The sequence below is a fragment of the Halichoerus grypus genome, chromosome 11, assembly GCF_964656455.1.
Source record: "Halichoerus grypus chromosome 11, mHalGry1.hap1.1, whole genome shotgun sequence".
Taxonomy (NCBI): domain Eukaryota; kingdom Metazoa; phylum Chordata; class Mammalia; order Carnivora; family Phocidae; genus Halichoerus; species Halichoerus grypus.
In genome coordinates, this window is record NC_135722.1 from 93,477,202 (window position 1) to 93,505,190 (window position 27,989).

Genomic DNA, 27,989 nt, shown 5'->3' on the forward strand with positions numbered 1-27,989 from the left:
CCCCAGTCAAAAATTGCTGTAGGACTTTTTGACTCCCCCAAAACTTAATTACTAATAGCCTACTATGGCCTGGAAGCCTTGCTGAAAATATAAAACAGTCAGTCAACACATATTATGTATGTTCTATGTATTATACACTGTATTCTTAGAATAAAGTAAGCTAGAGAAAAGACAATGTTATTAAGATAATCATAAGGAAGAGAAAATACATTTACAGTATTGTACATATATTTATTGAAAAAACAATCCACCTGCAGGGTGGTTGGGCCAGGACAGAGGTGGTGGCAGTGACAGACCTGGCCTCTGGATGGTGCTGTTTTGCAGCCTGGTGGCCTTGGGTCAGCTGCAGCAGCTCCCTGGTGGGCTGTGGGCAGTGATAGCAACCTGGGAGTGCAAGACAGCTGCCCCCTCTGCCTGGAGGTGCACCACTGCCCGTGGGGATAGGCAGCTGTGACCACTTCTGAGCCCGCCAGCCTCCTGATGGCAGTGGGGCCAGGGTGCTGCATGGGGAGGCGTTCGGGCCCTGCCTGGGAGGCGCCCGAGGCCTGCAGCCACCCTAGCACCAGCAGGGAACCCAGACCATAGAGGACTTGGAGGGGAGGGATCCAGGGTTTCTGGGGGCTGCTGATGGCCTCTGTGGGTCTCCTGGGGTAGTCACAGGGCAGCAGGTGTGACCATAACACCAGTTGCCTTCAATTTGGAGACTGGGGCAGGCAGTGGTAAATAAATGCCCTGTGGCTTTTGTGGTCAACTCTTAAAAACTGTGTATAAGTGGACCTCGGCAGTTCAAACATATGTTGTTCAAGGGTCAACTATATGCCCACTTTTTCATATATTCCCTAGCTCTGTCTACTGAGATGACTTGAGGACAATGATATCCCAAAGGCAGTGTGCACACATAGCCCCTGGGTTTTGGCTTCTAAATATCATTTTCCACTAAAAGGAATCAGGGATCCTTGGAGAAATGGCTCATTACAGGGCTGGGGTAGCAAGAGTTGAAGATGAGCCTGGAATATTTCATACCAAAAAGGAAGAAAGTGCTCAAAGGCTGAGGATAAGAAGGACACAGAAGCCTGTTTCCACAATTGATCACCCAATTAGCAAGAGATTAGTTTGATGGTAACAGATTATAACCCAGTGAGTGAGACAGGATAGTAACAGATTGTAACTCATTGAATAACAGGAAACCGTGAGTCCATAAATAAATAAATGAGTGACTTGGAAGTTTGACGAGGAACAGGATATCTACCTATTTTTAAAGCATCTTTGCACAAAGTATCAACTCACAAAGGAGGAAAGAGGAACTTCGCAGTGGGGAAAGCTGGCAGACAGCACCCTCATCAAGTGATCAAGAAAGGGGTAACTAAAACACAGTGACATAACCAAAACATCACTTCTGTGACAGTCCCGTCAGAGTTTTGTAACCCGAATTTAATTACGAAGAAACAATCAAAGGCAAACTGTGGGACAGTTTACAAAATCACTAGGCTGCAATCTTCAAAACTATCCCAAATGTCATGAATGTACAGGAAAGATTAAGGAACTGTTCCAAACTGAATGAGACTAAAATTAAACGTGTGATTCTCAACTGGATCCTGGACCTGGGACAACTGGACCTCCTTTTCCCCTCAGGGTAAGATGTTTGCTGGCCAAATCAACCCTGATCTCCAAGGCTTGGGAGAATCTTCCTGCTCTGAAGTAGTGTCAGACATAATAGGTTATTTTCTTTTCTTTTCTTTTTTAAACTATGAAGCTTTTGGGGCACCTGGGTGGCTCAGTTGTTGGGCGTCTGCCTTCGGCTCAGGTCATGATCCCAGCGCCCTGGGATCGAGCCCCGCATCGGGCTCCCTGCTCCGCGGGAAGCCTGCTTCTCTCTCTCCCGCTCCCCCTGCTTGTGTTTCCTCTCTCGCTGTGTCTCCCTCTGTCAAATACATAAATAATAAAAAAAAAAAAAATCTAAACTATGAAGCTTTTGTGTCCATGGTCCAGTCCTCATTTCATGACTCTGAATCCAGAGCAGATTGCCATGGGAGGACACCATCTTGCATTGCACTCAAAGTCTATTTTTCATGTGACAGTTATTATGCTTCTTCCCATAGGCTGCCCCACTGTGATGATGCGGCTGCCCCCCAAATCATATTTTCTACTGCACAGAGCACTACACAATGCTCTCTGGTATATGAGTGGGCTCTTCTTTTAATTTTGAATTTTGTGCATTTTCCTTCCTCTTTGTTTTTGCTTCTGAGTACAACTGTGTGATGTAGTTCACGTAGCTCTTAGAGTGGAAAGCTGAAAGAAAAATATGTCAAAGATGACCATTTATTTTGAACAATACTGCACCCATTTATTTGAGACACTTTGATTGCACATGGTATTTTTAGGTTCATATGTTAATGGCTTAAAAAATCAAATCTGAAATTGATGTGTATCATAAATGGTCTGAATGCATTGTTATGGGCTGATTTTTTTTAAAAAGTCTTTTTTTATGTAAATATACTAATAAACCTGAAATAAAATATATAGACGTTTCTGCTATAAAAAAAAACCTGAAAAAAACCCACCCACATTGTATTTAGCAAATTTCTTACTGAAAGTAACAGGGCTTATGGAAAACATAGGGTTGGGGCAGATCACTCAAAGCCCATGTAACTCTATACGCAGAGGCTGGAGATAGCTCCAGAGGATGACTTTTAAGTGAGCAAAAACAGTGAAGTTGAAATGCTGGGTTGGAGGGAGCCCAGGGAAGGAGGCTGGAAGTGCAGGTTGGAGCTCAGTTGGAAGTACCCCCTCTCACAATCCATGGCCAGCCCCTAGGGATGGACCTTTCTGGGAAGGGAGCCTGGAGCAAAGGTAGTCCTTTTCAACTTTCTTAAAGTTGAGACGCAAAGGCTTTCTGCTTGTTCAACAGCTGAGCTGAGGGCTTTTCTTTTCTTGCTGAAAGTTATCATTCTACACCCACTGTTCTGGTTCCCCTTGCTTAAGAAAGTTGGCATAGGAAACAATCCAACTAACACGTCATACTGACAAAATTCTCCTACTTGCCAGTCGAGGACAAGAACACTGACATTCTAGAAACATGGGCAATACAACAGACTCTCTGCGCCTTGCACACACTTCCCTCTCCCACCCCCAGTTCTCACGGTTTGCCCTCTTGTTCTCCTGTCCCAGCTAGTACAGTGATTCTTTCCACTTCACACCTTACTAGGTCAAAGCAAAAAAAAAAAAAAAAAAGGCAGAGGTGTTGTGAAAGGCCAGCTTCCTACAAAAACCTCAATGAAACCAACAGAAACTAGCAGCTAAGCTTTTCTGCCTAGCTTGCAACTCTCAGCAGGTGGAATGAGTTAATTTGCAATGGAGGAACCAAAATGGTTGAAAGAAAGGTAGAAGGTTCTTGCTTTTCTGTAGTAGCAGATGCTCTCTACTAGATTTTTGTCAAGAACACACACATGAGTGTATGTGCGCACACACACACACAATCTCCTTTTAGAAACTCTTCCTTCTACTTTCTTTACATATTTTGCTTGAGAAGCTACAATGGAGTCATCAAAAGACCCAAAACATGTCTGCTTGAATCAGTTAAGCCTTGTGTTCATTTATTCAACACAAATGCATCAGACACTCCATTGGCATCAGGCCCTGTGTTAGAATCTGAGGACACAACATAGATAAACCCAGCTACTCACCACCTGAAGGAGGACTGTGGTAGCTAAAGCAACACATCAGAAATGAGCAGATGGTATGGGGTGTGGAAAGTGCTGGATTGTTAAGATGTATGTAAGATACCCGGAGCACAAGAGGGACATATGGTCCCAGGATGTGCCTGCATGTGACAGCGAGAACTCAGGGATGGCTTCCCATGGGGGCATATCTGCAGCCATAGGAACTTAATGGTCACTAGTTTTCATTTTTGGAAGATTTACTTATGTTCTACAAGATGATTTAGGTTGATTGACTTTCTAGTGCTAAAAATCAGACTTTGATTTTTACCCTCCTCCTTAAAGGCAACAAATTAACCTCATTTTTCAAATTTGAGGTCATGTAATTGACTTACTTTGGCCCTTTTTCTCTTGGGATGATGTTTCTTCATTATTTGACCTCAATTTGTAACTTTCTAGAGTGTGTTCTGAGATGTCGTTTTCTGCAAGAAAAGAAAACTATGTTATTAATTTCGAGTGCCCCAGACATCACCTATACGTACAAATGTACATTCGAATAAGATGATCCCTCTGTCTACACAATAGTGGACTTACCACTCGCCCTCCCATACCTCATGTCCTCATTCATTCTGAGAAGTGTTTTTGTTTTTTGCTCTGATTCCTACAGGCACTGCGCTAGGCAGCATAAGAGTTGCGGAAATCAAATGACCATGGATTAGAATCAAGTATTGTTCTTTGAGATGGGACAATTCCAGTAGCCCTTAAAGAACTATGGGGGTGAAGCATTAATGGGAGATTTTGAAACAATACTGTGGCATTTGCCTATTGCACAGGTACAGCTGAAAAGCCAGACCCTGTCTCTAGGTCTGTTTATGATGAAAGTTAGTCCAGCTGAATATATAGAGAGATTGACATCAAACTAGAAGAAGTTGTATTTTCAATAGGGTGAGAACCATTCAAAGGGGAAGTATTTTGCTTTGGGACATAATGAGTTCTCAGCTACTGGAGGTGTTGGAGTCATATGTGGCTTAATCAATGATGTCCAGCACCACTAGAATGCGAACCACATGCGTAATTCTAAGTTTTCTAGGTGCCATGCTCAAAAAACAAAGAGAAGCAGGTGCAATTAATTTAATAATTATTTACCTAGTAGATCCAATATATTATTATCAGACATATTATATTTGTGTGTGTGTGTGTGTGTGTGTGTGTGTGTGTGTGTGTATTGAGCTTTCAAAGTTGGGTGTCTATTTTATCCTTCCAGCACCTCTCAAAAGTGACTAGCCACATTTCAAGTGCTCAATAGCCATATTGTGGCCACTGTATTGGGCAGCATAGGTCTAAATAATCACTCAGAATTAAGGAGGAGATTTATCCTAGTACACACAGATGGAATGAATTGAGTAGATTGTTATTCTGGATAACTTCTAAGGTCCCTTCCAGCCCTGATATGTGTCGAATCTATGCATTTTAATAGGTACCTTCCATGGTAGATAAATTATATATGTATATATGGTATATATACATATATATATAGTTTCCAATGATAACTTTTTAATCAGAATGCTTAGGAAACATTACTCACATATTATGGGTGAGCGAAGCTGAATACATTCTTTCAAAGTAAGAACAGAACCCAAACAGTCTATATTCAACCTTTGATTGGCTGTCCCTAGAATATGAACTCCTTGAGAGTGGGGACCTGGTCTCTCTTGTTGACAGAGGTATCCCCCATGCCTGAAACAGTGTCTGGCATACAAGAGGTGCTCAATGAATGCTTTCTGAATGAATGAATGAGTTTTCCACTCGGGATCCTTTTGTGACTAGAAGCTTTTATAATTTAATGTCAATTCCCAGAGCTACTCTAATTTCTCTTGGTTCCGCACTCTTTGATTATAGCCCCTGGAGATTCACGTTCTGTATTTACTGCAAAACCAACAATTGCTTATTTGAATGACAACACTTATCCAACAGACTGTGCAGCATCTAACAGAAAGGCTCTAGTTGGCAGAATTTCCTTTGTCCTAGCCCCGTGGTGTGGCGCCTTGGAGCGCCCCATCAGGTCCTCTGCCTCTCACCTCTTTTCCATACCACGTGCGCTTTCCGAAGCTTCATTATGAAGAGCTGGACGATGATGAAGAGTATGAAGATGAGGAAGGACACAAGGGTGAGCAGTAGAATGCCATTTTTCCTCCTTATCACCCCCACATACTGAAGGCTGGCTTCTGTACGGAAAATGAAATGAATTTAGACAGTTCAAGGTTGGTTTGTTTTTGTCACTGAGGAATTTGCACAATGCTTTCAAAATGTAGTTCGACTGATAGGCAACTCGGATAAAAAGACAGAGAGCTTTACCCTAAAGGGAAAGAGATTCATATTATTTATTCTCTGAAAACAAGCCAACAGGCACACAAACAAAGCAATTCTGTGAGGTGATTTGAAAAATGCTCTGAAGTTACATAGATACCGAAGCTGTGAGGTTTCATTTGTAGAGAAAACATGCAAGAATATTGACTTAAATTATAGTCAGGGGACTTAAATGAGCTGTAAGGACTGATTTTTTAGCAAGGTGTAGTTAAGCAGCAAGAGGTTGTTAAGGAGTGTGAAAAATTATGCAAATAAAATGAAATCCACGAATGTTGGCTAGGTTAAATGTGGTCCTACGTGAAGGCCATTGGACATAAACTAGGTGAGGTCTTTAAGATCTTTCTAAACCTCACATTCTGATTCTATGGGCTCTAGTTTTGCCCAGATGTCCTGGCCCCCTCTCAACCAACAAGCAGTTAAGGAGCACCAGCTTTGTGTAGAACATTGTGGTTGGAGCTGCATAAGACATGGTCCCTGTGCTTTAAGGGGTAGTTCTCTCTCTATGGAAATAAATACATGAATCAACAGAAGTCAGAAATCGATGCGAAATTCTAGATCCATATGTGTTAACACCATAATGTGCTCAGGGATTCAGAGGCAGGAGTGGTCCCTGAGTTAGTCAGGAAGTTCTCAGTGAAGACCTTGGCCTTGAAAGAAGGGTAAGGAGAGGGAAGATGAGGCCTTTCCTTTCTTCAGGGGCAGTTCAGGTTGTTGAGGGAAGGGCAGTCAAAATGGGATGATGATGTCAGAGAAAAATGTGTGTTCTTCCTGGGACTTTCGAGAGGACTGCAGAGGCAGGGGATGGAGGGCCCTTGTTGGAGGCTTTGAGGCTCCTGCTCCGCGTGGTAGATGTGGGGAGCCACAGATGTTTTCTGAACACAGGTGTGAAGAATGCAAAGGGGTGTTTTAATCATAGTCCTAAAAATGGACCACAAGAGGAGAAACTGAAGTCACAGGACTTGTGCAAGAGATGATGAGGGTCTGGACCAGGGATTGCAGTGATAGTCGACAAAATTCTGGAAGAGGAGACTCAAAAGTCTTTGGAGATGGACTGATTTTCTATGTGTTTGTGTGTACACACATACACAGGAATGAAGGATGACGCCAAAATTTGGGGCCTGTGTGATCATTTGGATGAGGTGATTTTGTGGGAAAAGGTGCTGTTTGGTTTTTAGTGATGTTGAGTTCAAGGAGATGGCAGAAAATCCAGCAACAGGGATATAGGAGATGGAATGAAACAGCAATTAATTCTCAGGGGCATGTTCTGGAAGTGTAAGTATGGAAATCTTCTGCCTAGTGGCAATAGGAACAACCCTGGGAATGGGTAAACTCTTCAAGAATTAAGGGAAGAATCAAGGATGGAGAAGTAAAGTCAGAAATGTATCCACATATAAGAATCCAGAGGAAGAAGGGAAGTTCTCTGATGGACACAGAGAAAGAGTGGTTGGCAAAAAGTCACAGAACCAGGCAGAGTATTTCAAGGAAGCCAGGGAGACAACTAAGTCAAGGAACAAGGGAGTGATTAACCAATAGAAAGGTCAAGAAAAATGGGGACTGAAAAAGACCATTGGATTTATTGATTAAGAGGTTAAAATGTCAAGTGTTTATTCTAAATGCTGAGGGGGATGCTTACCAGTGGCCAAGTCAGGGTCTTGAGTGGTTTGTTCTTTCTCTTCCTTGTCACTCTTGGTTGTACTAGAATCTTCCATTACTGCAACTAAGTTGAGAGAAATTAAGACATGATATATACATATGACTGTATATGAATAGTGTGTATATACACACAGCTATCCCAAAGCAGTAAAGCAGCTTTGGAAACCAAACTACGTTGTCCTCCTTAAAAAAAAAAAAAAAAAAAAAAAAAAAGACCATTTTTGAACCACTGACTTCTTCCGGAAGTAGTTGCAAATGGCTCATTTCACCAGGCTCATTTCGCCTTATTTTTAAAAGGTAGATGTTTATGGAACACCAGCTCTGGGCTCAGCCCCAAACAGAGCATTCGGTAGGTTTCTCACTGCAGCTCTGAATAGAGGCTTCTAGAAGCTAGGTACGTTGTCTGAAGTCACGGACCTAATACGTGACAGAGCCAATGCTGAAATTCAGAATGCAAAGTGTACACCACTATTTTATACTTGCTTCCTGAATCAGGCCTATTAGAAGGTCTTCAGAATGGTGCAAGATAACACCAGGGCATGGAAGATTGGCATCCCAAGCCTTGTGGAAAGAAAACCTAACAGCCTGAGAAGCAATGATTTTTATGTTGAAAAATAGGCTCCCTTGTCATTCAAACCTCTGCTTGCCTCTCCCCCTTAGAACGGGCATATACTGTGATGCTTTTGCTAGGTGTGAGAAGCCGTAAAAATGAAAGATCGCGTTTTCTGATTCCGTTGCTCATCCTCCCTATTCCTGTCTCCCCCCCCCCCCCCCCCCCCCCCGTCTCTTGCTTTTTAGCCCATTACACAGCGCCACTGTGTGGATCCCGCGGGGGAATGAAACCACCCGTTCTGCTGGAAATGGGTATTATTAACAGTAATAAAATCGTAGAAATTGAAAACTGAAAGGAAATTTAGAAACCGTATTAAATCTTATCTGTGAAAAAGCAGAGCAGAAAATTGGGTTGTTTAGTGGCGCTGTAAGCCAATTTAAAGACAAGTAGATTCTAAACACGCTTAAAAATAATGGATTATTAAAGCAAGTGATACGGCTGTGCCCCTTCAGATCATTTTCAATTTCCATTGCCCTTCAAAAAACTGGATGGTACATATTGTTTTTATCGGTGTTTAAAAGCCCCAAACATTTACTTTTAAGTGTTATTCCAGATAAAAAAAAAATTTTAAGAACGTGATCTGATACGCAGAGCTATGAACATGATAATGGTATGAAAGCTCTTATTCTACTCAAGGAAATTCCTGTAGACACACTATTTGAAACAAAAAAAGAGGACTTATAGGAGTTTATGCCCTTTTTGGATGAGGCTCTCTTGCTCGAAACACCATAACAAATGAAAGTATTCATACGTGTATTTATTCATTTATACTGCATTTTCTTTTTTTTTTAAGATTTTATTTTTTATTTATTTGAGAGAGAGAGAGAGCACAAGAGTGGAGGAGGGTCAGAGGGAGAAGCAGACTCCCTGCTGAGCAGGGAGCCTGATGCGGGACTCGATCCCGGGACTCGATCCCGGCACTCCGGGATCATGACCCGAGCTGAAGGCAGTTGCTTAACCAACTGAGCCACCCAGGCGCCCCTATACTGCATTTTCTGAGTACCTACTAGTGTCAGATACTATGCCAGGTAAAATACAAAGATAAATACATGAGCATTGCCCAGAGCTAATCATCCAGTGGGTTCACTGTCTGAAAAACTGGAATTATAATCCAGGCTTTGTAATTCCGCATTTAGAGTTCAATCCTGTCATGAAAAACTATCTGAGTTCTTGACAGCCAAGTAACTGATGTGCTTTCAAAGGTGATTTTGTTATTCAATGGTAAAAATCCCCACATCTCCAGATCCTGCTTCTTTGCCCTTTGCTGAAACCAAGTCTTTATTTTGTGTTTGATCTGTTCCGGGTGAGAAAACAAAGAAACGAGTCTCTCCATAAATGAATTCAACCTTGCCCTTTACTGCAGAGGAAATTCAAATGTCACAGTCGCGTGTGCACGTGTGTGTATCAAGCAAAATAGCACTGAACTTACAAGGTATTAGTTACCCCGAAGCCCGTCCCACTAAGGGAACACTGCTGGTATGGAGCTCCTCCAGGACAGCACTAAGCTAGAGCCAGTGCAGGGCATCCTGCATTGTCTTATTAAAAGTTAAAATTTCAGTGGTTCAGTCAGTTAAGCATCCAACTCTTGATTTCAGCTCAGGTCATGATCTCACGGTCCTGGGATGGAGCCCTGCATCAGCCTCCATGGTGGGTGAAGAGCCTGCTTGAGATTCTCTCTCTCTACCTCTCCTTCTGTCCTCCACTCCCCCCTCTCTCTCTCCCTCACTTAAAAAAAAAAAAAAAGATTAAAATTAAAAAAAAAAATCTTAGAAATGAGAATTGGAAAAATGGCCCTTTCCAAGGAGGCATGATTTTTTTTTTTTTAAATCTTAATGGGTTGACACTTACCAGTACTAGTGGGCTGCTGAGGGTCTTGAGAGGACAGGGAGCTTTTCTCCAGGGCGTCTGAAGCCGTCTCTCCATCCGTAACTAGGAAAGGGGAAAAACAGAAATCTGCAACTACAGAGAGCAGTCTCACCCACATGGTGCTCGGGACAATAGGTTGGAGAATGTACTTAGCTGCTACCTGCTTGTGAGGTTCTGCGGAAACCTAAGCACTCCGTGTTCTACAGCTTTTGCTCTGGTTTTTGAATCTCTCTCCTGCTGCTAGCCCATCTGCTAGGCTGCCTGGCTGAGAAGGACAGCAGGCTGCGTCCGGAGTGCTGTGTTTCGCAATAGTATGCAAAGGCTATTTGCTGTCTCTCTCTCCCTCCATCTACCTGTTAATCCTTCTGTCTGTCTGCCCAGTCACCTATCTCCGTCCTTATTTATTTGTTAGGTGGCCTTGGAGTCCGTCACAGGTTGAATTCTGATGCTGTTAACTTGCTTGCTGCCCAGTGAGTTTGAGCAAGATGTCCAGTCTCTTGAATGCTCAGTTTTTCCTTACCTGTAAAATGGAACTACTAATGGCATTTGCCCTTGGAGTTTTTTTTTGCAAGAATTAATTTTATTCATACAACATGCTTAGCACAGTGCTTTGCTATTTATTAAGCACAATGCTTACAAATGTAATATTGTATAATGTAAAACGATGTTTGGGGTGCCTGGGTGGCTCAGTTGGTTAAGTGTCCAACTCTTGATTTTGGCTCAGGTCATGATCTCAGGGTCGTGAGATCAAGCCCTGCATTGGACTCCATGCTGGGCGTGGAGCCTGCTTAAGATTTGCTCTCTCCCTCTGCCCCTCCTCCCTTCTCTCTATAAAAAAACAAAACAAAACAAACAAAATAATGTTTGGGGATGTTTCCAGACATTCAGCTTAGCATAGATTTGACCAATGAACAGGCCTGCAACCAGGGAGTGTATAGAAAAGGTGTCTGAAATTTTATAAATATTGATACTGATATGTGACAGGTAGGTAATGTCTTTATGGAATCTGTGAGTGCTTCTCAGCTTTTTATTTTTTTTAAAGATTTTATTTATTTATTTGACAGAGAGAGACACAGCGAGAGAGGGAACACAAGCAGGGGGAGTGGGAGAGGGAGAAGCAGGCTCCCGCTGAGCAGGGAGCCCAATGCGGGGTTCGATTCCAGGACCCTGAGATCATGACGTGAGCCGAAGGCAGACACTTAACCAACTGAGCCAGCCAGGAGCCCTGAGCTTTTTATTTAATCAAAGAAAGGAAAGAGAATCTCAAGCAGAATCTGCACTGAGCACAGAGCCCAACGCGGGGCTCAACCTCAAGACCCTGCGATCACGACCTGAACCAAAACCAAGCGTCAGACGCTCAACTGACCGTGCCACTCAGGGGCCCCGAACCTAATTGTTTTCTATTAAACCAGATACCAAAGAGATTTCAGAATGAAAACCAGTGCCATTTTTCTCACTAACATTTTGGTGTTGCAAAGTACAGTTATTTTTCCACACAAATATACCATTTCTGTTTCTATGTAGTGGTTAATTATTTTTTAAATAAATAAGTATTTAAACATTTTTCAGTTTTAATTTCTAATATGTAAATATTGACAGATACAATTCATTAAGTAAAAATTCTTTGGGGTCCTCAGTTATTTGTAGAAGTATAGAGGGGTCTCAAAATCCATAAGTTTGAGAACTGTTGCTCAAGTTTTTTGTTTTGTTTTGTTTTGTTTTTTAATCCCACCTCCAGTTAAGTAATAGGAAATCAAGATTCTTCATTTGGAATACTAAATAAATGAAGTAAATCATTTTGAAGAGGGTCTGATCTATTCCTGCTCTGTTCTCCTCCTCCAAGCATCACACTTCCACAAGCATCTAAGTGTGGATTTTTCAAAGGAAGACACTACTCACATCCCCAGATATGGTGCTTGTCTGATCTTTATTTTCCCAGGTCCTTCCATGCAGAGTGTGGGAATGAAAGGGGTCAGAATCCTTACTTGTAAATGTGTTTTAAAGCATCCTCAGTTAATCAAACTTTTTAAACTTATTGGATGAAAAAAACCTGTGTAATGCTGGTGCAGTCACTCTGGAAAACAGTATGGAGATTCCTCAAAAAGTTGAAAATAGAGCTACCCTACGACCCAGCAATTGCACTACTGGGTATTTACCCCAAAGATACAAATGTAGTGATCAGAAGGGGCACATGCACCCCAATGTTTATAGCAGCAATGTCAACAAGAGCCAAACTATGGAAAGAGCCTAGATGTCCATTAGCAGATGAATGGATAAAGAAGATGTGGTATATATATACAATGGAATATTATGCAGCCATCAAAAAATGAAATCTTGCCATTTACAACGGCATGGATGGAACTAGAGGGTATTATGCTAAGGGAAATAAGTCAATCAGAGAAGACAATTATCATATGATCTCACTGATATGTGGAATTTGAGAAACAAGGCAGAGGATCATAGGGGAAGGGAGGGAAAAATGAAACAAGACAAAACTAGAGAGGGAAACAAACCATAAGAGACTCTTAATCTCAGGAAACAAACTGAGGGTTGCTGGAGTGGAGGGGGGTTGGGAGGGATGGGGTGGCTGGGTGATGGACATTGGGGAGAGTATGTGCTATGGTGAGCGCTGTGAATTGTGTAAGACTGATGAATCACAGACCTGTACCTCTGAAACAAATAATACATTATGTGTTAATAAAAAGAAAAAAAAAACCCATGTGTAATATCTGTATGTCAACGTAGTCACTTGCCGAAGGGAAAAAAAGCCATTAAACATATGGAAGCCACCAACAGCTGATATTGGAGTTGCTCTTTGAATACTTAATGGAGATCTGGCAGTGAGTGCTAAATAATAATCGATAGTTAGATCAGAAATAAAAGTTAAGTCTTATCCTATTATTATTAAGTCTTATGGCTATCATTTTGAGTCCTATAGAACTATGGCCATAATGGAGAAGAAACTGTGATTTCCCCTCCGGAGTAATTTTTGTAGATGGCCTGAACAATAGCTAAAGAGTAAAAATATGCATTTTTTCAATATCATTGGTTCTTTTGTTTAAGAATCTGAATGTCTGGGGCGCCCGGGTGGCTCAGTCGGTTGAGCGTCCAACTCTTGGTTTTGGCTCAGGGTATGATCTCAGGGTTGTGAGATCGAGCCCTGCATTGGACTCCACACTCAGTGGGGAATCTGCTTGAGATTCTCTCTCTCCCTTTACGCTTTGCCCCGTGCACTCTCTCTCTCGCTCTCTCTCTCAAATAAATAATCTTCAAAAAAAAAACCTGAGTATCTTTCAGGAACACCCCCCCCCCCCCCCGCCATGTGCTATGCTCCGCTGACTGTAGAGGCTGGAGGGGATGAGTCATGGAGAGGCAGGACTATGTGTCAGGTTACAGTAGCCAGCCCAATCTGTGGGGCCCCAGTCTTCTAGATGCGGCTTCCTCAAGACTTGCTAGTTTTGGTTTGTTGAGAAAGTGACTGGTGGAAAGCGTGTGGTAGGGAGGGAGGGGGTGCCGTTAGCAGCAGCCCCCACAGGGCTGCAGAGCGCTTTCCCCTGATGGTGTTCTCCTTAAACACTGCCTTGCATTTAGCAGTTATTTCATGAACAGCTTTCTCGACAAATGTATCCTCATCCAGCAGCCCCCTCCTTCGCTAGTGTGGGTGAATCCTTGCACTTGAGGAATTCCTTGTACACTGAGAAGTACCTTATAAAATAACGAAGGTCAGAGTCTTATTAATTATAGATGTGTGATTCATGGTACTTCTTATTAGATACATGTTGGCTCAAAAAGTTTTCTAGGGGCACCTGGGTGGCTCATTCGGTTAAGCATCCGACTCTTGATTTCGACTCAGGTCATGATCTGAGGGTCATGGGATCAAGTCCTGCTTTGGGCTCTGTGCTGGGCATAAAGCCTGCTTGAGATTCTCTCTCCCTCTCAACTCATGGTTACTCTCTCTCTCTCTCTAAAAAAGAAAGTTTTCTAGAGTTTAAAAATTATTATTTTTTGCTTTTGATGAAGGAATCGGAGAACACATTCTGAAAATGGAGGCAACGCCTCTTCACATTTACTATTTGGCATTTTATTTACTAGTATTTGTTCTGCCCAGAATATTAACATGGTTAAACTAGAACCTGCAAAACAGTTATAACCAAATAAATCTAAAGAGGAATCATGGCTTGATTTGACTGAGTGTTTTATGTTAACATAAAATAATATTGACAAGTTTAGATTTATTTCAGGTGCTATTATCTCCTTTTGGGTCAACTACAAAGATAAAGTATGCTTCAGATGACCTTTCTGAAAACATGACTGCAATAAACTGGCCAAGTTATGCCGGCTGGCATTATCAAAAAGCAAGCATGATGCTATTTGCATATGGCACCCTGCCAGGCTTTCTGCACAACTGGGGTCTGAATGTTGGAACAGGTGCAATATGATGCTCAGCTGGAGAAATTTCAATCATTAAAGGAATTTGCTGTTAAGGAGAGCTTTGTGGACAGTGATCTCGCTCTGAAGGACTCTTCCCATTCCATTTAATTTTGTTTGACAGTGTAATATTAATGTAAATTAAATGAAAAAGACAATCATTAGTTCTTCTTACCCAAGTCTTCAGATCGGAAGGGTGCTACCAGTTTTCTTCCTTGTAGGCCTTTGTGTCGGATGACGCAGTCCACTGTTGAGCTTTTGCCCAGTGTGTGGACTCTGAGGATGCTGCTGCTGTTACATTTCTTCCCATCAGTTTCAAATTCATGGTGGGTTTCACCTACGGAGCGGATTAAAGAGGTGCATGAGCTTGTGGCTACTTAATACCCTTGGGTGGGTTTGGTTCTCAGGGACCGATGGTCTTGACATCTTGGCAAAACTGTTAGACTTCTAAGTCATTCTAGATTTGGTCAGCTGCCTTGTACATGCCTGGCCCAATCACAGGGGGAAGTAGCTGAATAACAGTGGTTAGGTTTCTGTAAACCTTCACTACTGGAAAAAAATCCAAAGCTTATCATGGTTAACAAGGACAGCCTGATGTAGTCAAACATAAAAACCCAAGACCTTACTCAGGGTGAATGAATAAGGCAAATGAAAGGAGAGGTCTTATAATGATGTAGAATTGGCATTGGACTGGATCTCTCTCTGATTATGTAAAATCCAATGGAACATACATTACAATGTAAACAAACTATAAACAGTTCTCAAGCACGACCATTAGTTATCTTGCTTCAGTCAGTTGAACCCTGCTTTAATCTAATCAAAGTTAAATTCTTTGGTACCATAATATTTTTTTTTAAGATTTTATTTATTTATTTGACAGAGAGAGAACACAAGTAGGCAGAGTGGCAGGCAGAGGGAGAGGGAGAAGCAGACTCCCCACTGAGCAGGGAGCCTGACGTAGGACTCAATCCCAGGACCCTGGGATCACGACCCAAGCCGAAGGCAGACGCCTAACGGACTGAGCCACCCAGGCGCTCGGTACCATAATATTTTTATTGAGGGTATGACATCGCAGTGTACTTTATAAGGAGGAGCTTACCTGTTCCAATATACAAGCATTATGTTAAATGTATTTTCAAATTTATGGCTGCTAAAAAGTTCATGCTGAGGGAATAGCTATATCGTACCTATATATGAAATTATGTTGAATTTTAAGAAACCATAATATCCCATTTTAGGTTTGTACTTTAAGTATAAACATGTAATCATATTATTTGTGATAAGTTTTCAAGATGAAGGCACAGTATCAATAGGTTATAAAGTTAATTTGTCTGGAAAAAACTGACAAATTATTGAATGTTATTTGCCGGCGCCTGATACCACCAGAGGGTGCCAGAGGATTTAAAAATTCCTTGGAAGTTTAAGTAGGAAGGAAAACAAAGGAGGAAAGAGAACCATGTTCCTACTTACCAGAGAGCTCCATGCCATTGTCCAAAATCCAGGTTATCTGCGGAGGGGGCTTACTTCTCACGGTGGAGCATTTAAGTGTAATGTGTGCTTTTCCATTTTGCATTCTGATAACTGAAGCTTCCAGAGTTGGCATGGAAGGTGTTGCTGGAAGAGAATTGATTTTTCTTTGCTCAGTGAGCAGGTCTACATATCCCAGTAAAGCACGGAGTCTGATAATCTATAGGGATCATTGTAGTGTATGGTCTAAATAAGGGGCATTTTTTTTTTTTTTTTTAACTTGATCTTTCCCAGAATACGGTTACAGGGCTTTTATATACTTGTAAAGCTACCTTGGCTGTAGTCCACATTGCTTGTTACTCAGTGTATGATTAGTCCCTGGAAATTCCCAACGGTACAACAACAGTTTTTACACTTGCTATCTGACTGTATTTGATTGGTAGAGCACTAGGTGAAGAGTACAGACCTGAAGTCTAGTTCCATCTGTCACCAGTTATTGAAAGCACCATTGTATGTCCCTCCATGTTTTGGTGGATGAATTTCCTTGTCTGTGACACGAAGGAATTGTTTTATGAGTTGGCTGTTTCAGTTCTAGACTTGCATGAGTGTATGACTCAAAGTGAGTTAGTTCTGTCCCCTCCTAATATCAAAGATGCATTTCTCTTACCAAGGGCCCATTTGTCCTTTTTTTCCTACTCCTGTCCTGGAAATAGAGTTGACCCTTGAACAATGTGGGGATTAGGGGCGCTGAAACCTCCCCTGACCACCACACAGTTGAAAATCCATGTATGACTTTTGGCTCCCCCCAAACTTAACCAACAGCCTACTGTTGATGGAAAACCTTACTGATAACACGAACAGTTGATTAACACCTATTTTATATGTGATATGTATTCTACACTGGATTCTTACAATAAAGTCAGCTAGAGAAAAGAAAATGTTATTAAGAAAATCATAAGGAAGAGAAAATATAGTACCAGACTGCATTTATTTTAAAAATTTGCATATAAGTGGACCTATACAATTCAAACCTGTGTGGTTCAAGGGTCAAGTGTACTTTTTAAGTAGGCTAACTTCTTCCTCTTTCCCATTCTACTTCACACTTTGGTTCAGCACACTTTCGCGTTGATTTGCTCATTTATCTGCCATTGAGACATTGCAAAGTCAGCTCCAAGTATGCATGGGATGTGTTAGATGCTGGCAGTGGAAATATGGAAAAGATAAAGCCCTTTGAGGGGCTAACAGTCTGGTGATAGACTCAGCCGCTAAGCTGTTAGTTAAAAGATCATGCGTTAAGTGTAGTGACAGACGTGTGCGGGGAGTGTGAGAAGAGCCTACAAGGGCACACAAGCAGCGTGAGCCAGAGTGCTCTGAGCCGTGACCAGTAAGGTGGGCTGAGTCTCATCGGTCCTCAACACCCCTAGGGAGCCATTCCTTCCCAGGTACTTTGTCCCCGTGCCTTTACTTTATGGCAGGCACCATGCTATTTTAATTCAACAGAAGAAGCCTAAGACATTCATTTGTGATATGTGGAATCATGACACTTAGAGGTCAATAAATCGTGATGTGTATAATTGATCTGAATTAGAGATCAATAAAAAGTGATGTTTATAATTGATCGGTTCTGTCACAAAAAGCAGAAAAGTAAAGACAGCAAGGCTTACACTGAATACAGTGGACCACCCACAGAACTGAGTGAGTCCCAGGAGGCTATCACTTCCTATCCACACCTCCCAACCCCACCTCCCACCGGAGGAGAGGACCTGGTTTTGGCAGAGGATGTGAGCCAATTGTCTGGTGCAGTTACATCTGAATTCATTCTACCTTGGGATATGCTGTTGTTAGGTTCTACTTTATTTACATACATGTTTAGCTGCTTAGACTAGGGGGCCAACTCCTTGTGGGTGGGGATCATGCCTGATTCCTCTTTGATTCCTTGGAGCTTAGCACAGAGCCTGGCTCATAGTAGCAGCTTATCAAGTATTAATTCTCCTTTCTCTTAGTTCCTTAGACAGGAAACTTCACTGATGCCAAAGACAAATTTCACAAAGTCACATTTTCATCTAGGGCTCACCAGTCAAAATGTTCCTTTCTGTTTTCCCGTCAACAAAAGATGGTAGAGGTGCCCGAGAAAATGCTTTGCTCGGGCAATATTTCTAGCTAAAATGTGAAGTTTCAGAATGATCTGTCCTGTTCCTAAGTCTGTTGCTCCCGTGCTGGGTTTGCTGGCTGTCAGTCACCTACCTAGCACGATCACTTTTACTTCCTTTGTTCTCACCGAGTTGCTGTAATGTAAACACTTGTACACGCCTTCATCTTGCTGGGTGACATTAAGCACGCTGATGGAGAGCTGATTGGTGGAGTGATGAAGCAGCTGGTATTTGGAATTTTTTAAAGCTGGACAAGAGGGAAAAAGAGCTGTTAGGAAGAAAGCGATCAGATGAATACAGTCTCTCAGTGGATTGATTATTCGCAGGAATGGCTTTTGAATTTCACACTTTGACGGAACAAATGTCACATCTTCGATTGAGCTGCCTTCCAAATTCTAGTGTTCCCAGCTGGATGCGTCTCAATAGCTCAACATTCATTTAGGAAATGAAATACTTTGATACTGGGATCTGTGAAATAAACCGTTTGCTTTTCTTGTGCACGTAGGAAATTAACACTATGCTGGTGAAGGGTTCGGGTTGCAGGATGATTAATTTTTTTTTTCATTTTTTTACATTATGAAAAATGCCCCAGTAGATTTACCTCTTTGAAATCTGATTGATTTGAGGTTGTCCTGTCACAATGGATGTGAAGAATGGAAGATAAATGCATGGCTCTCCATTACTCCATTTGGGTGTTTTTATTTTTAAAGATTTCATTTTTAAGTTAATCTCTACACACAGTGTGGAGCTTGAACTCATAACCCTGAGATCAAGAGTTGCATGCTCTACCGACTGAGCCAGCCAGGTGCTCCTTTTATTTTTAAATTTTTAGAAGTTTATTATTATTATATTTTTTATATGTATTTTATATATATATAATATATATAATTTTTTAGAAGTTTATTATATTATTATATTTTATATATATTTTATATATGTATTATAATAACTATATTATTATAGTTCTATAGCAAATGTTTGGGTTTTTTTTTTTGTTGTTGTTGTTGTTGTTTTGTTTTTTGATTCTATATTGACCTGGGATTTCTATCTTAGGTCATAGGTCCCTTAGCAAATCAGAGTTTCTTGAAATGAGTGGTTTTGTCTCCCTCTCTCTCTGGATTTGTAACATAAACAAACCTAAAATAGTTAAACCTTGAATGGCTGACCAAGAAAGGTTGTTTGTCCTCTGAAATAATGGCTGTGTGTCCTGGGACACTGATGGTACCTGAGCTAGAATTCAGGCATCTCAACCTCAACAGTATTGACTTTAGAGCCAGGTCAATCCTGGCCTTGGTACTCATCAGATGCTAGATGCCCCCTGCCCTTCTCCAGTTATAACAACCCAAACTCTCTCCAGACATTGCCATATGTCCCCTGGAAGGCAAGAATGACCCTTGACCCTCAGCCCTTGGTTGAGCACCACCAAGTTCAATTAAGGTACTCTGCTGTAGAAATTTGAGAGTGCCCATCTTCTCCCAGTTTACTAAAAACCAAACCAAAACAAGAGAAAGCATTATTTAACAGGAATGATCTCTACTCACAGTTTTTCTCTGAGAACTTTTAACAGTTAACATCTGCTTACTTTATTGGTTCTACTATTAATGGTTTATTTAGCTTGAAATATACGGTTAGTTTACATTGAACATAGCGATATTCGATAATGTTTCATAGCATAGGGGCGCCTGGGTGGCTCAGTTGGTTAAGCTTCTGGCTCTTGCTTTCTACTCAGGTCGTGGTCTCAGGATCCTGGGATCAAGCCCCATGCTGGGCTCCATGCTCAGTGCAGAGTCTGCTTGAGATTCCCAGCCTCTCTCTCTGCTCCTCCTACTCATGTGCTCTCTCTCCCTCTCTAAAATAAATAAATTTTTAAAAAATGTTTCATAGCATATCAAGTTTTTTAGAGGCTCTGCTTTTACCAGACTGTTTTGGAGACTCTTCCAAGTATTTGGCAGTTCCGAATATTAAATGGAGATATACAATGGTCTCATTATGAAGGGGAGGGATTAGTAAAATCCTGCCCAAAGAGATGAACTAAATAGACTTTTAAGAATCCCTTTCCTTAGGCGCCTGAGTGGCTCAGTCAGTTAGGTGTCGGCCTTCCACTCAGGTCATGATCCTGGAGTCCTGGGATCGAGTCCCACATCAGGCTCCCTGCTCAGCAGGGACTTCCTCTGACCCTCCCCTGTCTCGTGGTCTCTCTCTCATTCTCTCTCTCTCAAATAAATAAATAAAATCTTAAAAAAAAAAAAAGAATCCTTTCCTTAAGAAAAAAACCAAACCAAACCATTGTGAGTGTGTGAGGTGATGGATGTTAACTAGGCTTCCTGTGCTGGTTATTTGGCAGTAAATACATAATATTAGATCATTGTACACCTCATACTAATAAGGTGTTATGTGTTTATTATATCTCAATACAACTGGCGGGGAATGAAGGGGGTGGGGGGGAAGAGTGCCTTTCCATGTGGGGCATCTGGGACGCAATGTGTGTTTGTGAAAATAGGAATGACTGCCCTCCCTTCCAAAGTAGTGGGCCCTGTCCGTTGCTCAGCTGCTCAGCAATCTTGCTTTTGTGTTGAGACCAACAGGAGAAAAGGAGATCTCTAGAAGGGAGCTTTTTGAGGTGACTATGAACTGCTCAGAGTGAAAACGAAGCAGCCGGCTCCAGATGTGGGGTGATGGCGTTAGCTGCAGGAGGACAAAGGGCCTCAAGTCCGTCTGCGGCCTGTCATCGGTGCTATTGGCAGTTTCATGGGTGCTGAGAGTAAAACAGTGACGTGGGGGTGAGGTGTGGGCGTGGAAAGGTGCTTTGTAATTGAGCCCCCTTTACCAACCATTCTGGTGGGGTTTCCATTTCAGACTTCCTGTCAGAAAAAGCAGCCTTGTGTAAAGTAATAGGCCTCTGGGTGTGATCCCCATGTAATAGAAGGTGGGCCAAGCCCACCGTTTGGGTGACTCATGTTGGTTTCTATCCCACCAACTTGTCTGTCTGGAAAATCCTGCAGGTTGAGGTCTGGTGGTGATTTTTTTTTTTTTATTTCACTTACCAGGATGCTCATTCAAAAAAATGGTGAACCCTGATGGGGCCAGCCACTGCAGGGAGGTGGTCTTCCCCTGAGAAACGACACACTTTAGGGTGAGTGTCTGGCCTTCCTCCACGGTGACTGTTTCTGTGTGGTTAGTCAGAAAGGCTTCTGCAGAGGAAGAGAATTGGGGACAGTCAGGCTGGCATGGGCCAAGACACACTCCCAAGCCAAGGCAGGGACTTATTCTCAACACAACCTCATTCATTTATTCAGTCATTCATTACATACTTTTTTTTTTGTGAGAGAGAGAGAGAGCACACAGCGGCAGAGGGGCAGAAGCAGAGGGAGAGGGAGATAGAATCTTAAGCAGGCTCCATGCTCTGCATGGAGCCCAACGTGAGGCTCGATCTCACGACCCTGAGATCATGACCTGAGCCAAAATCAAGGGTCAGATGCTTAACCGACTGAGCCACTCAGGTGCTCCTCATTACATAGTTCTTAAGAAACAAAACCCAAGGGCGCCTGGGTGGCTCAGTTGGTTAAGCGACTGCCTTCGGCTCAGGTCATGATCCTGGAGTCCCGGGATCGAGTCCCGCATCGGGCTCCCTGCTCGGCAGGGAGTCTGCTTCTCCCTCTGACCCTCCCTCCTCTCATGTACTTGCTCTCTCTCATTCTCTCTCTCTCAAATAAATAAATAAAATCTTTAAAAAAAAATAAAATAAATAAAAAAAAATAAGAAACAAAACCCAAATCAATACAAAGGAGCAAGCACCGTACGTAGGAGCAGTAAGATGTCTCCTGAAGGAGGTCTGAATGAAGGGGTGGGATTTTGATAGGAAAGAAGGAAAATCTTGAACAGTATCTATTGGGCACTTGCTCTCTCATATGCCAGGAACTCTGCCAGCCCACGTTAACCTATATTTAATTTAACTTTTTGAACTAACCCTATGAAGAAAGAATTATTTTGCTGGCTTTCTAGATGAAGGAATAGAGGCTGAAGGTCACACAGGTCCTGGGGCTGGGAACTGTACCCATGTCTGTGGGCTTCAGAGCCCATGGTCATATAACTAGGTCAGATTGTTTAAATAATGAGACCCCAGAAGAGTCAGCCTTTCTGGTCTCAATTTGTGAAACAAGTGACTTGTGGCTTTAAGTATAAGCTATGTGTCTAGGGGCGCCTGGGTGGCTCAGTCGGTTAAGCGTCTGCCTTCGGCTCAGGTCATGATCCCAGTGTCCCGGGATCGAGCCCCACATCGGTCTCTGCTCATCAGGGAGCCTGCTTCTCCCTCTCCCTCTGCCTGCCTGTCTGCCTACTTGTGATCTCTCTCTCTCTCTGTCAAATAAATAAATAAAATCTTAAAAAAAAAAAAAATAAGCTATGTGTCTAGGATTCCAAGTGGTGTTCACAGGGAATAGGTAAGCCCCACCAGCAAAAGAGCTTCTATGCCAGAGGAAGAATGTTCTAAGATCTCTTCCAATTCAATTGTCTACAGAAACACTTTCTCCAGGCAAACATGAGAGTCTAATTTCCCCAAATCACAACCCCCAGAGAATGATAAACAATCGGTTGTAAGCAGCTGCAAATGCAATCTCCCAAAAAGGAAATTGATAAAAAATAAAATAATTGGCTTTACTGCTGATTTGGCACATTTATTGCCATGTTATTTCTTCAAGTTTTAAATTAAAAAAAATCTTTTTTTTCTGAGGACTAGACAAGTCTTATCAATGAAAGTACAAAACATTTCCATAAACAGAAGAATGTTGTGGGGTTATAAATTATGAATTGCAAATGTAATGAGTTTTACTGCATCATCTTAAACCTTAAAAAAAAAAGAGAGAAAGAGACAAGGAGTTTATTTCCTTGTGATAAATTTCAAGTATTAGGAAAAGTGCTTTGGAGAGCCCTGGGAATTAATTGGTGTAGACTTTTTAGTTTGTTCCATTTTTAGGTCATTAATTTCAATCTAGCCTCTGGCAATAATAACCCAGAATTGTTGTATTGTATTCGTATTGACTTTCATGGGAAAAAACTTTGCCTGCGTTCTAATGGAAAAATACCCATATCATCAGCCAATACTGTAATGAACAATGAAGAGCCCATAAAAAGATACTGTGTTTTCATAAAAGCATTGAAGCATAAGCCCAGAATTCTGCTTAGGTTGGGTCATTTGGAAATATTTTCGTCTATAAAATCAATCCATAACCGAGTAATAAAGATAATATTAGTAGAGATGCTTTGAAATGACAGTGGAATTTCTTCTAAGGTTAAGGGGCTTCTGAGCCAAGAAATTAAATCTAGAACTGTCTACCTTCCATTGCTTCCATAACCATTCCCATCTTGATTCTTGCTTTACTTTCTAGTTCCTGTGCGTTATCCTGCTTCCCACAGATTGAAGTTTCTAGACGGCAGTGACTATTTTATATTTCTCTAAAATTCATTCCTTATAGAAAGTATCACAGTGTGAGCTTGAAAATAATGGTTTAATACCAGCTTTCATGATGGCAGCATAAAGCAGGTGATGGACAGATATCTTTGGTCTCCTGTTGTTAATAAGAATACTGAGAGACAGGAGGGAAGTTACTATGTTGAATCCATGATAGAATAAAGACCACTGTTAAAGAAACATGCCCTAATTTCATCCTTCAGGCCAGAAGTTGATACTAAAAAGTTTTGCCCATGTTCTTACCTTTGGCAAAGCGATTGTCTAGACAGGAAGCCTGCGTTTGGGGAAATGGGAGTGGTGAGATTTATCTGCAGCCTGTTTATGAATAAATTGTCTTCCATTTTAAAGATGTCTTTTTCTTGGGATGTGTGTTTTTGAATTAAGTTGTTATTTGATTCTTACAATGTTTAAAAAATTGTAATGAAATACAGGGTGGTTTTTTAGCACATGCTAAAGAATATCTCCTAAGATTAGTGTTTGCTCTTGTTGAGAATTTAATATCAGTCTACTGACCACAACTATAAATGCCTGGGTTTCACATGGAAAGGGCTGTGTTTGAGGCATATAATAATTGCTGTTTCCTCTTCTCTGCTCCAAGCCTTGCCTTCAGCTTTACAGGCTGATTTCTCTTTCAGTGTTATCATGTAGACCTCATGTTTGATTTAGAGACAGGAGATCATTGTAGAAAGGAAGAACAGCCCCAGAGAGAAGCCACAGACACACAGTGCTTCAGCTGTGAGTGCTTCCAAATATTGTTCGGTGTGTCCAGCTCTGCTAAAGGTTAGGAGAGGAAGATCCCCGTACCTGCATTTTGATGGTACGTCTTCTAAGGGCAAGTTCCCCAGGATTCTCTCATTGCCGTTGCAAACTAAACTGGAACTCATCTTTCATATATATATATTTTTTCGTCTAAGTTTGGAGTCAAACTTTCACCTTCTTTGTCAGAAGGAGGGGTGTGGGTTACCTTCTTTGCTCACCACTTCCTCCGCTGTAGGCTCTAAAAACACAGATATCCTTATGCACCCTTAGCCTTTCTCATGTAGATCCTGAGTGCTGTGTGCCTACTTCCTGGGCTCCCCAGCTGGGCTTCAGAGTTCCAGTCTGTTTGATAGCCCTACGTGGCTCCAGAGATACTAAGCGTGCAAAGTGTGGCAGTGAATAGCTAGGGAGTTTCTCCTGGGAGGTCCCCCCTTACTGCTGGCAGGTCATGTTTACTGAGTGGATTATTGACTTCTGACCAGATTCATCCATCCATGCAAAGCCATGTGTTATGAGGCTGCTGGTGGACTCTGGGGTTATAGATTGTGACTGGTTTATATATGGAAATAGAACCTGTGCCCTTCATCATCTCCACCCCCAACTTTATGAACTAATGATCTTATCAGTACAGTGGCTTCACCCCAAAGCACATGTGACTGACCCTCAAGCAAAAGGCCAAGGAGCAGTCACAACCACCTACCAAAGCACACACAGATGAAACCTGTGCAGTTCTTAAGATTCCTTCTGGTTTTCCCCAAGATTTTGGGAGTTGCGGTGTCTGATCTCCCCTCTACTAGAGGTTAGCATGGTAGACTGAAGAAAGAGTAAAATGTTCTTTTTTTCCCCTTACCTTAGTAGCCCATGATTGCATGCAATAAATTTAAAAACTCCAGAACAGAACGAGTCTATTCTGCAGGGACCCCAAACTTGTCATTTTCCATTGGAGCTCATCATTTCTAGTGTGTCCCCCTAGGCTCCACCCCACCTCGCACAGATAGACCACCTGCTCCGTTCCACTGTTTGCTTGTATCTAATGTGGTCACCAGCCACGGCCGGGTCCAGGCTCAAGAAGACACTTTGCCTTTGTTCATGCTGTTCTATTGACCTGGATACTTTTTTTTTTTTTTAGAGTGGGGGAGGGGGCAGAGGGAGAAGGAGAGCAAGAGAATCTTCGGCAGGCTCCATGCCCAGCGAGGAGCCCGAAGCAGGGCTTGATGCAGGGCTCGATGCAGGGCTCAATGCAGGGCTCCATCTCATGACCCTGAGATCATGACCTGAGCTGAAATCAAGAGTCAGATACTTAACTGACTGAGCCAGCCAGGCACCACCAGCCTGGATACCTTTCTTATCTCCTCCAAGACTCAACTCAAATTATACCACTTTTGTCAAACCTGCCTAACCAGTCTTTAGCTTCCTCCTTCCCCACAATGACCTGCCTTCTCCTCCAGATCCCTCAACGTTTTGAATGGACTTCGATTATAGCACTTAGCACAGTGCTTTATATCTGGTTACAAGTATCTCTCTGCATGGAGATTGCAAACTTCTCATAGAGAAGTTGTTTGCCATTCATTCATTTTACAGTCCCAGGACCTAACACAAAGTAAGATTTAATTTAATTTAATTTTTTTCAAAATAAGATTTTAAGTATTGGGTGCCTGGGTGGCTCAGTTGGCTGGGTGTCTGCCTTTGACTCAGGTCATGATCTCAGGGTCCTGGGATCGAGTCCCATGTCAGGCTCCCTGCTGAGCAGGGGGTATGCTTCTCCCTCTCCCTTCCCCTCCTGCTTGTACTTTTTTTTCTCATGCTCTCTGTCTCTCTCTCAAATAAATAAAATCTTTTAAAAAAAGATTTTAAGTATTAGTTGAATTAATGACTAAAAACGTGGACATCTATATATTCAGTAATAAACAGTGTAATAGGATGCCAACTTGGCTCAAAAAGTGAAAGTCAGTTAAGGGCTTTAAACTTTGGAATAATTGAAAACATTCTAATTTTAGCTGTCTAAATGTACTTTTCCTGAATGTATGAGCTGTTTCTTTAAGCCACTTATTGAAGAAACTAATATTACTTATTACCAAATATTGAATTCATATTAAGTGCCTCAGAGTATAGGGATGAAAAAAGAAAGCACTTAATTTAATTGTATAAAATAGGAAATTGAAATACTACATAAAATAGGAAATCTAGTTTTTTAAAATAGTGTCATTCAGATACAGTTCTCTGGTGAACGCAGATTTAGAAGGATGGGTGCATTACTTGAAACATAACTATAATTCAGTTCAATATTTGGAAACACACACAACAAGCAAGCAATACATTTGGGCATGGCTTCTTTTTTAAGACTTCGGTACAAGTTGCAATCAGAGATCTAGAGACACCTACACCCTGCCCCTCTTTTGATCAGGAATAATTTGACCTGTGTTAAAAAGGTAACAGTGTCTTAAATTTTCATCATGCTCCATTAGAATTCAGTAAGCATCAAAGATCAAATTTGAAAATTATAATACAATGTAAAGTATAACTGACTGAAAAAAGTAAGCAGGAATTTTCCATGGGGCTCATTATTATCTCTGAACTAATGAAGAGTTGTAGAGCACTTGGCCATCTTCAAAGTGCTTTCACATTTTGAAATTTGATCCCTTTAAAAATCCAGGGAGTTTGGCCGTCGAACGTTATTAATCATCTCTTCATTTCAAGATGCAGACATTGAGTTTTTAGAGAACTTAAATTATCTGGCTAAGGCTTATACAGCAAGGAAGCTTTTAAATTCCCACACTGATGCTCTTCTCCCTGGTATGCACTTAAGAGACAGAGCCTACTGCGCTTGTTGCATTTTGCCATAACATATACGCCACAGAGCACAGGCTACGGTGGCCCTTCCTATACTTACTAGCAATTGAACAAGAGATTAAATAAAGCAGTAACATCCCTGCATGTGTGATGGTGGTGTAGCTTGGAAAGTAATCACATACTTACCTGGGTTGTCTTCTTGCCGTAGGTCCGCTCTGAATGCAGTTGACTGATAGGTAGATTTGGTAAAATACCAGGTCAAGTGAGTATCATCAGAAATGAGCTCAAAGTCCTTACCTTGTAAGGGGAACCAGGCCAGCAAGCTGCAAAGTCTCCACCACATATTGTGCCGGGCTGTTGCCACACTTTGTCAACTTCCTCTAGATTCTGAAATGAAGGGAGCAGAGTGGTTTCTTTTGAAGGGGGAGAGGTAGCAGCTCCGTGACCTCATGTGTCTCAACGCCTCCCTTGGCTCTGGAAGCCCCCTCTTGGCTCGCTGCCCCCAAAATACCTCCAGGTGGAACATTTAGGGGACCGCATGTGTCATCTCGATGGTGGAGAGGTGTGAGTGATGTGTTGGTGGCACAAATCATTCTGCCACACGTGGGTAGTACTGGTAAATCAACTAGGTTGTGAGGCTTTTGGGGGGAGGAGGGGTTTTGGGGGCAGGAGGGGCGGGAGAGAGATTAAAATTTCCCTGTGTGGTGATGTAAACTGGTTGTCACTTTTCTAGAGTATTAGACCATGATAACAGGACAATTTTGGCTGAACCT

At 41.9% G+C, this 27,989-nt stretch overlaps 1 protein-coding gene across 1 annotated transcript; it reads right to left on the minus strand.

Moving 5' to 3' along the window:
- Positions 1–65: 65 nt before the first annotated feature.
- Positions 66–27,845, minus strand: CRTAM (cytotoxic and regulatory T cell molecule). The gene is made up of 10 exons (XM_036089520.2): positions 27,514–27,845; positions 21,245–21,391; positions 18,295–18,447; positions 16,054–16,197; positions 14,759–14,920; positions 10,138–10,218; positions 7,657–7,740; positions 5,735–5,881; positions 4,052–4,138; positions 66–2,289 (listed from the first exon to the last, which is right to left on the minus strand). The coding sequence occupies exons 1-10, from the start codon at positions 27,557–27,559 to the stop codon at positions 2,159–2,161; spliced, it is 1,182 nt and encodes a 393-aa protein (XP_035945413.1). The 5' UTR covers positions 27,560–27,845; the 3' UTR covers positions 66–2,158.
- Between the last annotated feature and the right edge of the window lie 144 nt (positions 27,846–27,989).